The sequence below is a fragment of the Sander lucioperca genome, chromosome 2, assembly GCF_008315115.2.
Source record: "Sander lucioperca isolate FBNREF2018 chromosome 2, SLUC_FBN_1.2, whole genome shotgun sequence".
In the NCBI taxonomy this organism is placed as follows: Eukaryota; Metazoa; Chordata; class Actinopteri; order Perciformes; family Percidae; genus Sander; species Sander lucioperca.
This window is the reverse complement of record NC_050174.1, coordinates 41,888,172-41,902,474: the sequence shown is the minus strand read 5'-3', so window position 1 is coordinate 41,902,474 and position 14,303 is coordinate 41,888,172. Positions and strand designations below refer to the sequence as shown.

General features: G+C 40.7%; 1 protein-coding gene across 4 annotated transcripts in view; it reads left to right on the top strand.

Moving 5' to 3' along the window:
• The window catches only part of slc15a4 (solute carrier family 15 member 4), a 35,974-nt gene that overhangs the window by 8,047 nt on the left and 13,624 nt on the right, over positions 1–14,303 (top strand). For all 4 annotated transcript variants that reach the window (XM_031300706.2, XM_031300708.2, XM_031300704.2 and 1 more), the window contains 3 exons: positions 801–981; positions 5,065–5,223; positions 10,703–10,861. In XM_031300706.2, the coding sequence (XP_031156566.1) occupies positions 801–981; positions 5,065–5,223; positions 10,703–10,861 (499 nt within the window). The remainder of the gene's footprint in view (positions 1–800; positions 982–5,064; positions 5,224–10,702; positions 10,862–14,303) is intronic.

Sequence of the window (14,303 nt, the reverse complement as noted above, 5' to 3'; positions counted from 1 at the left end):
GCTGGGACACCACCGTCATTCATACCAGGCTTTCCTTGGCAAAAAAGAAAGTCTCCCTTAGCACTTTCTATCATTTTGCATATGATAATGCACAAACAAGGGAGGAAAACACTCTCTAAGGAGCTGCGTATAGATTGCCAGCGGTTATTCCAAGAAATGGAAATTCAATTTGAGAATAAATGATGCTATCAGAAGTGTTAAACCAGAGACACATCAGGAGCTCAGATGGCACTTGGAATTTGAATTGCAAAAAACACATCTCCAGCAGTTTGCAGTCTTTCATCGCTCACTCAACGAGCTATCGCCTTAACTTGTAGGTACTTTGTGTGCTCACAATGGCTTTCCTTTCTGATTGATATTTCATCCAGTCTGATTGCACAGTGTAATTATTCCTTTCATAAATTAGTCCTATATGCCACTACATATTTCATGTATAAGCATGTAACAAAACATTACTACTACTTATGATAATAGAAATAACAACAACAAACGTAACTCTATTAACTATAACTGTAACTATTTACGTACTACTATTTTACTTACTTTTAATGTATTGATGATTTGTATTGTATTGATTTACTGTGTGCTTTCTTTACTGGGAACTGAATAAATATTTTTCATTTCACAATTTTTGGTTTTGACCACCTGGGGGTGCCAAAGCAATATTAAGCCATATCAAGTACACACACTCACACACATGCACACTCATATGCACACATCTGTGTTGGAATGCACTGACATTCACCGTAGTTTTCATGCTTTCTTGTTTTACCTCATCTTTCTCCTCTGGGTCCCCCCAGATGACGTTCCACTTCCCTGCCGCCTGGCTCACCATGTTTGACGCAGTGCTCATCCTTATGCTGATTCCCCTGAAGGACAAAGTGGTGGACCCCATCCTGAAACGCCGCGGCCTGCTGCCTTCTTCTCTGAAGAGGATCGCAGTGGGGATGTTCTTTGTTATGTGGTCAGCCGTGGCAGCGGGTGAGTGCATAAACAACCGACATGTTTTCTATGCTGTCACATAAGTAGGCCAAACAAACGCAAATGAAATAACAAAGTTGGCGCTCGTGGTAAATGCCACATGCAATCAGTGCTTCCAAGACAACGAGCAATGCAGCTGTAGTGCCACAGCTACATCATGTAATTGAATTCTAAATACTGTTTTTGTAGGAGCTTTTGAAACATAATACTAATATGTTAGTTCCTGTCCAACAGCGAGGATACAATTTTGTTGCTGATCTGCTCTAAGTATGATTTACAGGTATTTGGCTAAACCTTTGTTTTTGTTTTTTTTGTTTTAACTAATGATTGCCTTTACTGTATTCCATTTTTGTGAGACTCAACAGATGGTCTGTCACAGATGTATTAATTGTCCCTGAATCAAAACAGAGTTTTGCCTTATTTTCCCTCTCCCTGTAGAGCCCAGGGGGAGCTGTGGCATCTTACTGCTCAGGAGCAGAGTGCTGCTTAGTCGTATTCACTTCTACACTGTGACTTATTTTGGAAATAAAGTGTCAGCCAGGCCTGTCACCGGGTGCTGCTGTATTGATACATCCAGGCTAAAATGCTGTGAGAGAGACAAGCCTGGAGGCAGGAAGAAAGCAAATCAGTAACACTCCTGAGAATCAATGCACATTATATTTTCCACAACCCCTGCCCTTTGTCAGATGCACAATACATCTGTCACATAGGATATGAACATGTTCTGTTGTTAGTGACCTTCTAGATATCGACTGGTGCGCTTCAACCAGATTGCCAATTGACTGTTAACGATGCACTGAATCACATTTGACAACAATTGTGAGTGATAATTAAATTCTATTGTGAGTTTAATAAATATTGTCTTTATACAGATTAAAATGAAGATAAATTGGGGACTAACAAATCTACAGAAGTTCAGCATTTTAAATACAGCAAATAATATGCTGATTAGCTGTGTCATTATTGAAGTGAACCCTTAAAGCAGCTATTAGAGGTCTGGGCAGCCCTGTTCATTGTTTCAAATGATTTTACTAAGTGCTTATTGAGTCCACATCGGAAAAGCAGTTTAGTGTGTGTGTGCATGCTGCACACGGATCCTATCAAGTTTCTTTGCAACAAGAACGCTGGAGCCGCCAAATAAGATCTTAAAGGTAGTCCTCCGAATCCTCATCTGCATAATAAAGTTAGTAATTCTTGTCTCTTTACAGTGCGAAAATCACTTCAATAATTTTTTTTTTTTTATTTTTGTATATATTTTTCAAAGAAAATGAGAATAATGATACAAAAATGATCATTCCCTCCAATATCGTGAAGCATATCGCAATCGCAATATCAGTCATAATAATCTCAATTAGATATTTTCCTAATATCGTGCAGCCCTATCTCTTTGTGTGTTTTATGTGTAAGAGAGAAGAAAGGGTGCTGGACTCAACTATCATCCTTATGCCTTATTTAAAATAAACATGGAGAAGAAGAGATGAGAAAGTTTTTCGAGGGAGAGTCTTCCTAAATTCTAGCAAGTTAATAAAGCCTGACTTTGCCCATCAAAAACATCCTTTTCAATCAGAGATATATGTTAAAAGGTCTTTTAACTAAATCTAATGCGTCTACTTTTTCGGTTTAAAGTAACAATTTCTTTTCAGAGGACATGAGCATTCCTGTAAGGAAAGGTGCTCTAACATGTTCATTTTCTGATGTTCCAAAGCTATTTAGGTATTTACTTTTCCATTTGACTTCTTGAAAGAAAGTGCAATCCCTGCATTTGAATTCAGGCAATGAATTCTGAATATTGCAGAAAGCAATTTTGAGTCCTGGGAGTGTAGAGAAAGGGTTTATGATGGTGCAGTGGTGTGGCCATTGGTCACAGAACAGTAGGTGAATACACAACTGGTGTGCAACAAAGTTCTGACCAGGATTTAAGGAGACAAATCACACGACTGGATCAAATCTGTACAGCACTGTACTTTGTAAAATGAGTTATTGAGACACAGTATTAATGTTATTGTATTTGCACCTAATTTAAACAATTATTCATCCAAGAATAATTTGGGTTGAGCCTGTGTGCTGTTTATCCCCAGCATTGCCTTGCTTCACATTAATTCAGTTACACACATTGACTCCTGGGAGCTGCCTTACACTGTTATTAGATTTTTGAATTGCATTTCCCTCAGCTGGCTTTCTGTGTGTCCTCAGTGCTTATCTGCATCTGTCCAATAGCTGAACTCATGTTGTGTTCAGAGGCTGACAGATGGGATTGTTGCGAATGACCGAGTGTGGCATCCTTTGCCCAGAGAATAGCCAGTCCGACACATTGCACTGTCAGCCCGCCACTCTGCGTCCCCAACGTTGGCCACACCACTGCTGTTCAGAGTTAAGCCCGAGACATACCAAGCTGATAATCGGCCGTTGGACAGTCTGGCGAGGTCAGTGACTCGAGTCTGTTCGGTGTGTTCTGTGCCGTCGTCCGTCCGAGGGGCCGTCATCCTTCATTTTGGCCGATTTGACATGTATAATCGGCGGGGCGGGCACTGCCAGCAGTCGGACTCAAGCGGAATGAGCGTGACTAGAGTCTCTCAAAATCTGAGGAAAATCTTTTAAACTGACCTTTGTCGATCTGAAATGAAGACAGATTCAGCAACTGCATGGCCTATTTCTCGCTCAAAATGTTTTCAGAAACACATTTCGGTGAACTATTTTAGTACAATATGAGATCGTATTCTGAACAAGCCGCCATGACAGTCTGTCTTTGAATATCCGGAGAAACCAGAAACACGTGACGTGTTCGTCTAATCAGCTGCCGGTGTTCATTTTTTGGGCGACGATACAGATTAGCGCCGCCTGCTGTTATGGAGACGTATTACGTCTCGTTGCTTCGGTGTGTTCCGAGGCACTTTTTTGACCAACTCGGGGAGACTGATCAGTCCAACTGCCTTTTCTGCCGAGGGTTGGCCGCCTGGTTGGTGTGTCTGCAGCTTTAGAATCACTTTCATCATCCCCATGTGCAACAAACAGGAATTCTTCATGATGTCATTGGTGCAGCGATATTTCACGGGGTTTCATCGTGCTCACTGACACGTGTGGTGCAAGGACAGCTGGACCTCCCATGTAGTGCAAAGGGACAGCTGAAGACACGCTTTCAAGCGGACATTGTTTCTGATCCGCTTTTCATCCGTGTACAACAGTCCCAGACTTCAACCACATGCTGGGGCGAGCTCTGAAAAGCTGCGCTGACATTGCTTTTGAAGCATTTTTTTTTGTTTTTTTGGTTTTTTTTTCATAGCATGTTTTATCACATTAGCTTAACTTTATATACTAATCTGCTTTGGTTAAAGCTCAATGGCTTTTAGGTGTCCAAAAGCATCTTTATTTTTTCTACAAAAAGCTGGAGCAGTGTTGCCAGGGATCACACTGTCTGATGTGTGATGTTTAGCAAGGAGGGGGAAAAAAAGCAGGGGTGTGTGTTTATAGTGTGACTCTTGCTCTTGGCAGCCCAGTGGCCACACTGCCCAAGATGGACGGCTGGTATTATAGGATAGCCGGATTACAAGTCCTCTCAAAAACAGCATTAAGTGTAGTTATGATAGGAGGCTGTCTCTGGTAGTTATCTGGAAATAGCCGCTGGTTACATGATAATAGCTCTATCGAATAAAGCTTTTAGGAGGATGCAGCCATTGATGACAACTGCTTGGCTCTTATTATTGGACCGTCTGCACTGTTCCATTACTAACTGCCATAATATGGAAGCGTGCAGATGTGATCTTAATGAAGTGGTAGGGTAGCCTTAAACCTAGTTAAATGCTTAATGGACTGTCACTGAATCCTCTTACTCTGACAGCGTTAGGCTGTTTGTTGGTGTCATGGACTTGTAATACTTAAACAAGCGTTTCTCCATCCTGACTGAAATATACAAGCCTTTAAGTTCACCCGCTGCCCTGTTTGCATTTTTTCTTTATTTTAGTATGTTGCAGAGTTTTAGCTGCTTGTACGTATGTGTGGTTGTGTGTGTAGTGTTTCTAATATTTTTTAACATTTACCCCTCAGCTAACTGTGCTCATGTGCATTTTTTTCTGTCTGCCCTCTCAGGTATTTTGGAGACCAAACGCCTGGAGATCATCAAATCAAATGGTACCATTGACCAGGTGCTTGGCAAAGTTATCTACTACGCGGCAGATTTACCCATATGGTGGCAAGTGCCTCAATATGTGCTGATAGGAATCAGCGAAATCTTTGCCAGCATTGCAGGTACAGTTGTTTGACATCTCCTGTGTCTCATTTAGCACAGTGGTCAGGTAGACATGATGATTCAGACTTACAGTGAAATACAGTATCCTTCAGTGATTAGCCTCGTGGTTTGAGCTAATGTAATTCACTTCTCTTTTTGAACAGTTTGTTTGATCCATTGCCTGCACCGGCTTCATGTGTTTGTGGCTTGTAGTCCAGTAAAATAGCCTAAGAAGTCGATCGATAATTGCAGGGTTTTCCCTACCATTATAAGGCTTAGGCGCGGCACCCAAGCCGTTTTTGTGGACCACCTAAGCCAAATGAACGTGAAATCAATGTGACATTAAAACTAACTAAATTACTTTTCTCAGATCTAATGATTGTAGTTGGTCCCCAGTGAACTTCTTTCGCAAGTTTTGTCTTTGAGCTTTAGTGTTATAGTGTTAAGTGTTATTTATTAATGATCTGCTCTAGCTTTTCCAATGTTTAGACACATATATGATAATAATAATGGTCCAAGATGATGTTAAATTGCATATTTCTTTTATTGAAAACGTAACATTTTCTTGAGCGGGGACCCCTAAACCCTCTGCCAAATGTGTGCACCTAAGTCTTCCACAAACATAGGGAAAACACTGTAATTGATTATCCTAATCTTTTCACACCACTGCAAGACATTGTTTAGTAATGGGGCATTTTATAAATATGGTGTGGATAAAGAAGCCTTTAAAAAATTTAAGTGATGATGAAAGCAATGACTTCGCCCCAGCCAATGACCATCCACACATCTTCCTCTGCTTGTTGTCCAGTACAGTAGACACACACATATGCACCTTTACACTGTACCGTGTATCCCTGAGGGTATAATCACATTGGCAACACAATTAACACAATATCAACTTTTAACCTCCATGGGCGCCCGGATAGTTCAGTTGGTAGACCAGGCGCCCATATATAGAGGTTTACTCCTCGACGCAGCGGGCGGGCCCGGGTTCGACTCCGACCTGCTGCCCTTTGCTGCATGTCATTCCCCCCTCTCTCTTTCCTTTCATTTCTTCAGCTGTCCTGTCAAGAAAGGCCTAAAAATGCCCAAAAAATAATCTTAAAATTAAAAAAAAAAAACTTTTAACCTCCATGTTCAGCCGGTCGGGGTGTTGACATTTACCACACACAATCACACTCGAGATAGAAATAATACTGACAAATTGTACTCACATACACTGCATTGCAAGTTCTACTCTTAATTATCATATTAGCGCCCTACCCCAGCTGACACACTCTTCACAGAGACATATTACACTTGAATACACTGAATATGATGGGAAGTTGAATTATCAGTACACCACATTTAGATTTAGATTTGCAAGATCGTCCGCAATGGTCCAATACAACCAGAGATATTGCTTCCATGATGTAAAGGGTATAAAAAACAAAATTTGATTAATCACCATTGGTGTGTTGGCAGCCAAAGTTCCAAAGGCAGATATCTTAAAACCTTGGCGCAATAAGCCAAAACTATCTGCATGACTCACCTAGAGTGTGACTTGGGTAAATTCAATCTGAGAGCCCCTGAGTTGTGTAATAATTATTTTGTGACCTTAGAAGCTGTCTTAATGGTTAAACTCCTTTTGTGAACAGCTTTAATCTTCTATCTACTAACAGAATATATGATAAATTCTTTGAAAATATCACAATTGTAAGCACTTGGACCAACTTTTTTCACGAGGAAGCTTGTGAATGTGGTACCAGATTTGCTTTTGTGTAATGACTGTTGCTGCTCACACGATTCACCCCAGTAAAAATCATTCAAAGAGACATGCTCATCAATATGAGGCCACCCATAATCCTTCACTGGAAATGTAGCAGTGTTTGCTTTCCCCCCGGAGAAATAGATTCCCTATTCTTCTCCAGAAAATGATTAAAAATAAAAGCATTGAATCAAAGCAGGTCAGAATATTTCATGCTGGAAGTGACAGCTGCAGACTTCTTTTTGATACTTTCAGGGTATCGGCTGAAAACGCCTGCAAGCCTGCTTTCTTCTTCTTCTTTTGTTGTGTGTGTGTGCCCTGACCTAAACAGGAAATGCCATTTCATTAAACGCTGATGAGTAAGTAAGACCACATTGCCCCAGTAATACAATAATGTGACAAAGTGAGAAATTGCTCTAATGTTATATGAAATAGCGGCCGCAAAATCTGAGCCAAGAATGCCAGCAACAGCAACAATATTCTCCTTTTAAGAGGGGACGTTTGTGTCTGTGAGAAATGCACTGAATGAGATGAAGAAGCATCAGAAATCTGCTGCTTATGTTGTGTGTTATAGTTTTTTTCTTTTCTCCTTTTATGTCTTCTAGAGTCATGAACATGGCTTCAGGCTTCAGGCCTCACTTATCTTAGTGATTGGAGTTTGTTAAGACCTGCAGCCATGATTGAGTCATTCTCCTATTACTACGGGTCATGCTGTTGTAGGCTCTTCTATATAGCACTCACTTTATTCCTACATCAAGAGTGAAGATTGAACCATTAACATGTAAGACTTGTTTAGTTTTTTTTTCCTCCTCACCACAGTGGAAAGATTATCAAGCCAATCGAATCACTGCAGGGTGTTTGTACGAATGAACATTCACAATCGTCATCTTTTGGTTTAAAATCCATGGATACTGAAATGTGTTTAATAATCTTGGGTATTATAAAGCCCTTAAACAGAACTTTATAAGGCTCCTTTTAAAACACTGGAATTTGCACAAAAACTATCAGGGTCCCCATGAAAGTCAAATCCAGACATAACAAAGCTATAGGGATCCTTAAAATAAACGTACTCTCCTCTCTCTCTCCATACCATCCCACAAGGCTTACTTCAAGGGAAATTGGCTGACAGAACTGTGACATATGTCTGGTTAAGAAGAGTATTTTCCTTTAGTCTTCTTCTGTTTGAATAAATTTGTGGAAAACCTCCGGTGCCGTCAAACTTCCTCACTGCTATCCCCAATCTTGTAGGACGATGGGTTATTCTTTGCTTGTACACCACCCAAGTTGGTCTGCTCTTAGGCATTAAGAATATACAAAAAAACTAGGGCTGTCAATCGATTAAAAAAATGTATCTAATCAATTACATACTCTGTAATTAATGAATCAAAATTAATCGCATACATAATTAACGGTGCCTGAACCGATACTTTTTAAGAAAGTAAAAAAAGAAAAGAAAAAAGGGTACTAAACAATAGGGATGAGCGAGTACAGCATTATCTGTATCTGTATCTGTTAACCATATGAATTATCTGTATCTGTATCTGTACTCGAACTGGGCGGGGCCTAACCCGGAAGTGGGTGGGATTTAACCCTGGAAGTGGGTCGGTTTGTCTTGAAATGGGCGGGGCTTTAACCGGTATGTTATTTTAAGCATGCAATTGATATGGGTTGATCAGAAATTAAATCTATCCAATGAAGATTTTTATTCAATCCGAGCACAGATATTGACTCGTATTACTCGTATAATACTCGTACTCGGCAAAAGTGCTTTATCCGTACCGGATACTCGTTTCAGCCGAGTATCCGGCTCAACTCTACTAAACAACAGTTGGTGACATTAATGAATGGCTTGTTTATTGCTAAGGCCATATGGTCAAAATTAAATGATTTAATAATAATGTATAACAATAACAATAATTTATTTCACTAGTAAATTGCTGTTGAACGACAAAAACAACCACCAGGTGGGAAAGGGACATTTACAATAACTTCAAATGCACCACAAGGCTGTAGTTTACCAGTTTCATTGAACGCACCGTCTGTGTTGTTTTTCCGACGGCTAAAACACAGTCAAACTTTACACCGTTTAGCGTTAGCTGTCAGCATTTTAACCGTTTTTAATCTAGCTACTAGCTTCTTATATACAGTCTATGGTTACTAGCTAGCGGTAGGCTAACGTTAGCTGCTGTCGAGTATAGTGTTAACTAGCGTCACGTGCAGCGGTGTTTGTGTTGCCGTCTGTTTCAGAGCATCAGAGAGAAGAGTGCAGACATATCAGTGGCACCAGATTTCGGTAGCCAGGGTTGGCAGGAAGAAGATTTTTACAAGTAAATGTTCCAATTAATGATCCAGGCAGCACATTCTCGTCTCCCTCCTTAACTTTACAGTCCAATGGTGGCTAGACCGGCTGGAATGGATTAATCTGCGTTATTTTTTTTAACACGTTATTTTTTCTCAGATTAATTAATCAAAATGAACACGTTATTTTGACAGCCCTAAAAAAAACGTTTGCGAAATGATTCCCTTCTGTATTTTAGTTATGTATTTCACTTTTGAAAATGTTAAAGGATAAATGTATTTTCTGAGAAAGAAAAATCACCCCTCCAACAGTGCCCTTGGGAGGCAAGAATTATATATAAATTTCAAATTCCATCCCTTTTGTCTTTTTTCTCTCACTTATTTCTGCCTCTATGGTCAAGAAAGGTCAAGCTCACTTTGATTGTTCCTTACATTATTGTTGACACAGACAGACAAGAGCTGGATTTAACATAAAGTCTGAATATACTGTCCTCTTTACTGGGCAGAGCTGTATCTGAGGATCCTCACAAACCTTTGCAGTCCCTTGTGATTTGCATAGCTACTGACCAGTGTTTTTTTTGCTATCGAAAGGTTACCTTTGGATATAAACAAATGTATCGTAACTTTTTGAAAGGTCATTCATGCTTTCCACTGAGTAATAACCTTATGTTTGCCGTGCTCTTATCTTATTCCTTTTCTTTTTTTTTTTTGCACGACTAGCACAGGTATCTAACTGCTCGTCACATTAATTTGTGCAATGTCCCCCCCAAGGAAGGCCTTAAAAGGCAAATATATTTAACGGCAGCTCCCTAATCTCTCCAGACAGATGTAGCTATAGGGCCTCATTTGAAAAATCACATGTTTGAGGTGCCATGAAATGAGCAATGTCAGCTTGCTGGCAGACAGATCTCTCGGCCAAAATGACACATGTATTTGATGTTTCTTTCCTCCTCATCTTTCTTCCTCTGAAGTCCTTTAACCATTTTCTCAGTCCCTTTCTTTCTTTCTTTCATGACACAGAAAATACTTAGTGATGTGTTTTCCAGATTTTATTCTGAGACCAGTACCAAGCCGAGTAGATACCCAACCAACAATGTCACCACAGACCAGTGCCACGGTGGAAAATTAGCTGCCAATCAGCTGCCGAGGAAGCCTTTTTGGTCTGACATACAATATGCTAAAAAGAAAACAGTCACTGTCAACAAAACCCCATCATATAACATAAATGCATAAAGACGGATATTATACCTGAGTAGTGTTACCTTGTTTGCACCACTGTGAAGGACATAAAATCGACAGTAATTGTCATGACTAAATGACATGATATTGCCGGCTACATTACACTATCAATGGTTAATTAAATTAATGGTACAGTTAATAGCATGAACTATTTTTATTCCCTACATATTCCACAACAATTCAACAAATATCTGTTTTTTAACTCTTTGTTGCAGGTCTGGAGTTTGCCTATTCTGCAGCCCCCAAGTCCATGCAGAGTGCCATCATGGGGCTGTTCTTTTTCTTCTCTGGGATTGGCTCCTTCGTGGGTTCCGGTTTGTTGGCTATTGTCTCCCTCAAGGAGATTGGCTGGATGTCATCCCACAGAGACTTTGGTAAGAGAATACAGTAGCTTATACACGTATAATTTCTGCAGTCACTGTTGCAAACCACACATAGGGCTGGGCATCGTTCAAAATCTTTCGCTCCGGTGCCAATTTCTATATCTCAGTTTCGATACCGGTTCCTTAACGATACTTTTTTTCGATACCATATGTTTAAAATCCATTTCAACATCAACAATGTGTGTGTGTGTGTGTGTGTGTGTGTGTGTGTGTGTGTGTGTGTGTGTGTGTGTGTGTGTGTGTGTGTGTGTGTGTGTGTGTGTGTGTGTGTGTGTGTGTGTGTTGGAGCTCCGCTCTCTGTCAATATGCAGAGAGGATAGATAAGCTTGGGCTTACGCGGTCTCAGGTACTGAAATTTGGTACCGTTTGATTTAAAGTGAATCGGTCCTCGGTAGTACCGACATAATTCGGTCGGTACCCAAAAAAGTACAGAGTTTGGTACCCAACCCTAACCACACAAGATGTAGAAAACGTAAAGAATGAAAGCAGCTATAATCAATATTTTGTATAAGTAAGATGTTTGTAATGTGAAAGGGGTCCCTTGTATTGCTCACCCCACTAAGAATTATCACCTGACTGCTGCTTCTGCCAGCTCGACGGAGCTTTATAGCTTCTTTCAACTAATTGTTTTGGTTTGTTTTTCGGCCTACAACTTTACTGTTTTGGTTTGAGTCTCACTGCTCTCACAGCATCATTTTCGGCCTCAGCAGACATCTGTTTTGAACGCTCTGAAAACCCACTAAAGCTTAGCGACTAGCTGGTGAATATAATGGAACTTTTAGCAGCTAAAGAGCCAGATATTTCCCCCGGAGATGGTGGAGACCAAGCAGAGCTAAAAGGAGAGTGAATATTTAACTCATAGTCACTAGGTGGTCAGAAAGACAACTCCACAGGACTGCAATCAAAAAACGTGATAATATGTCAGTGTTTACAGTTAGATTCAGCCACCCAAACAATCACTTATTACAGGTTTAAAGCTCAACATGTTTTTGATTTGATCAATCATCATTCTATACCACTTCCATAATGGGAATCGTGACTTTCCACGCAGGGGAGACATGAGATGGTTTTGTCTGTACTTAAACTTAAAAATTGATGCTCTCTCCAAAACTTCTCCAGCACAGAGGTGATTGATCTTTACCCATACAGTTTTCTCAGGGCTGTCCATAATCCCCCTGAATTAAGCATTACAGTTTCAAGCCTGCTGTTAGATGCTCAGTGCATGTGGAGTGCACTGTTGACTTCACACATCGACTGTATGTACGAACTCGTAGTAGAATTGTTGGTATTGATTTAGAATGCGGTAAGTTTTTTTCAGGGACGTACCATAAGAATGCTTATACCTTGTGCTGATTTTAAATCCACTTAAAGGACAATTGCGGCGCAAAATGAACCTAGGGGTTAATAACAGATGTGTACCCACTCGATCGTTCTCTGCGACATGTTTTCATGCTAATCAAATGTGTTTGTAGCTTGAAAGAAGCTACCGCGGACTGCTGATTAGCTTACAACGCTAGCATTCCAGGCACAAGGAAAGTAAAAACAAATCGCTATTTATGTCACTAAAAAGGCTCAAAATATCACCAAACTTCAATGGTAGCATAATGAGCTAAATGTTAACCGAAGCATTGAGAACTTTGTAAGTGTACAGACAGTTTATTGAAAAGATAGATTATAAAGACATTCGCGTTCATGTTTACATGCGGCCGCCGTCTTGAAAACCAGTCATGACTTACAGCTGGCGATGCAAACTAAAATCGGAAGCAATTTGCTCAATATAGCTGAAATAATCGCACCAATGTAAAACATAACTTGTCTAGTGTACTTACTCGGTGGATAACTGTCCATCTGGTCCCTCCAGTCTGGGTCGCTGTCTCCAATTTATTTTCGGGACATGGAAAAAAGTTTCAAGTACAGCCCTGTTTATCAGAGAGGGGAAATCTTCAGACTGTACAAAACACTGCGTCTCTTGGGTGTCGCGACGCAACAGATCCCACTCCGTGCAACACAGACACTCCTGTTCGGTGGCCATAGCTTCACAATGTCCGCAGGTACACCACCAGTTTCCCGAAGTACGAGGCTGTGTTGCGGCATTGACTACCGGTAGCTCTCTCTCTCTCTCGTAGCCCTTTCACGGAGCTCCCGCAGCTCTTCGTTCAATAAACTGTCTGTATACTTACAAAGTTCTCAATGCTTCAGTTAACATGTAGGGACTCTCGTTATGCTACCGTTGAAGTTTGGTGATATTTTGAGCCTTTTTAGTGATATAAATAGCGATTTTGTGCCCTGAATACTAGCGTTGTAAGCTAATCAGCGGTCCGCGCTAGCTTCTTTCAAGCTACAAACACATTCGATTAGCATGAAAACATGTCCCAGAGAGCGATGGAGTGGGTACACATCTGTTAATAACCCCTAGGTTCGTTTTGCGCCGGAATTGTCTTTTTAAAGAGTTTGTAAATTAGATGCAGAGAGGATAGGACAACATCCTGTGCAGTTCTTTTGTGTTAAAAGTGTTTCCCATAATAAATAGACATGTCAGACTAACGACAAAAGGTTTGTGTAAATCTGTCCAAGTGGTAGAAGAAATAGTGTGGTGTTGGCAGCAGATGGATGGGCTCCCTAGCGTGAGGAGGCTCCCAACCCAGATGCACTTTTCCCTGAGCATGCGGTAAATAAGCCAACACTGTAAATTGTTTACCCACAAACACCTAATAGCTCATTAATACAGTGTGCCGACAGGTAGGAAGGTACTTTTGATGATGTTAGCACTGGAAGATGCTTGGCACGCTTCATAAATCCATCCTTTGCTCAGCCTTGCTTCACTTGAGGGGCAGTTAAATTAGAGCCGGATTGCCTGTAAGACTATTTTTGCTTTCCAAAACATGTCATTTAAAAGGTGAACAAAACATCCTCCTGGCACGGCACAAAGCTGAGGCATTAACTACAGTCAGGAATCATGCAGTCTGTTTTTCACAGTTTGGTCGATGTTAGCTTCTTCCACATCTCACGGCTCTCTAGGTGGAATGGATTCAACTTATTTCCATGGCTGCGGGCAAAATAGTGTGCAGTAAACAGCATCTTGGGTGAGCTGTGCTAAGTTGTACTGAGCTGTATGGGCCTGAAGACAGATGAGCAACATTAATCACAGGCTAGGGGTCTGATTACATAGCCCTGGATCTCTTAAGTAAAGCTGTCCCTGGAGTATTACATGGAGATGGCACTGCTAGTCTGGCATCACACTGGTGGATGCTCAGCTCCCCTGTCACGCTGTTGCTCAGTCTCTCCCTGCTTTGCACTTACTTATGCTATTTAGAATGAGTAAAGTGTCATATGACGAGTCCATCAAGGAAGAAATGAAAGGATTTATATGAAATATTCAGCATAATGTTTGCAGTTAATCATCAATTTACACCCCATGCAAAAGAAACGTTAA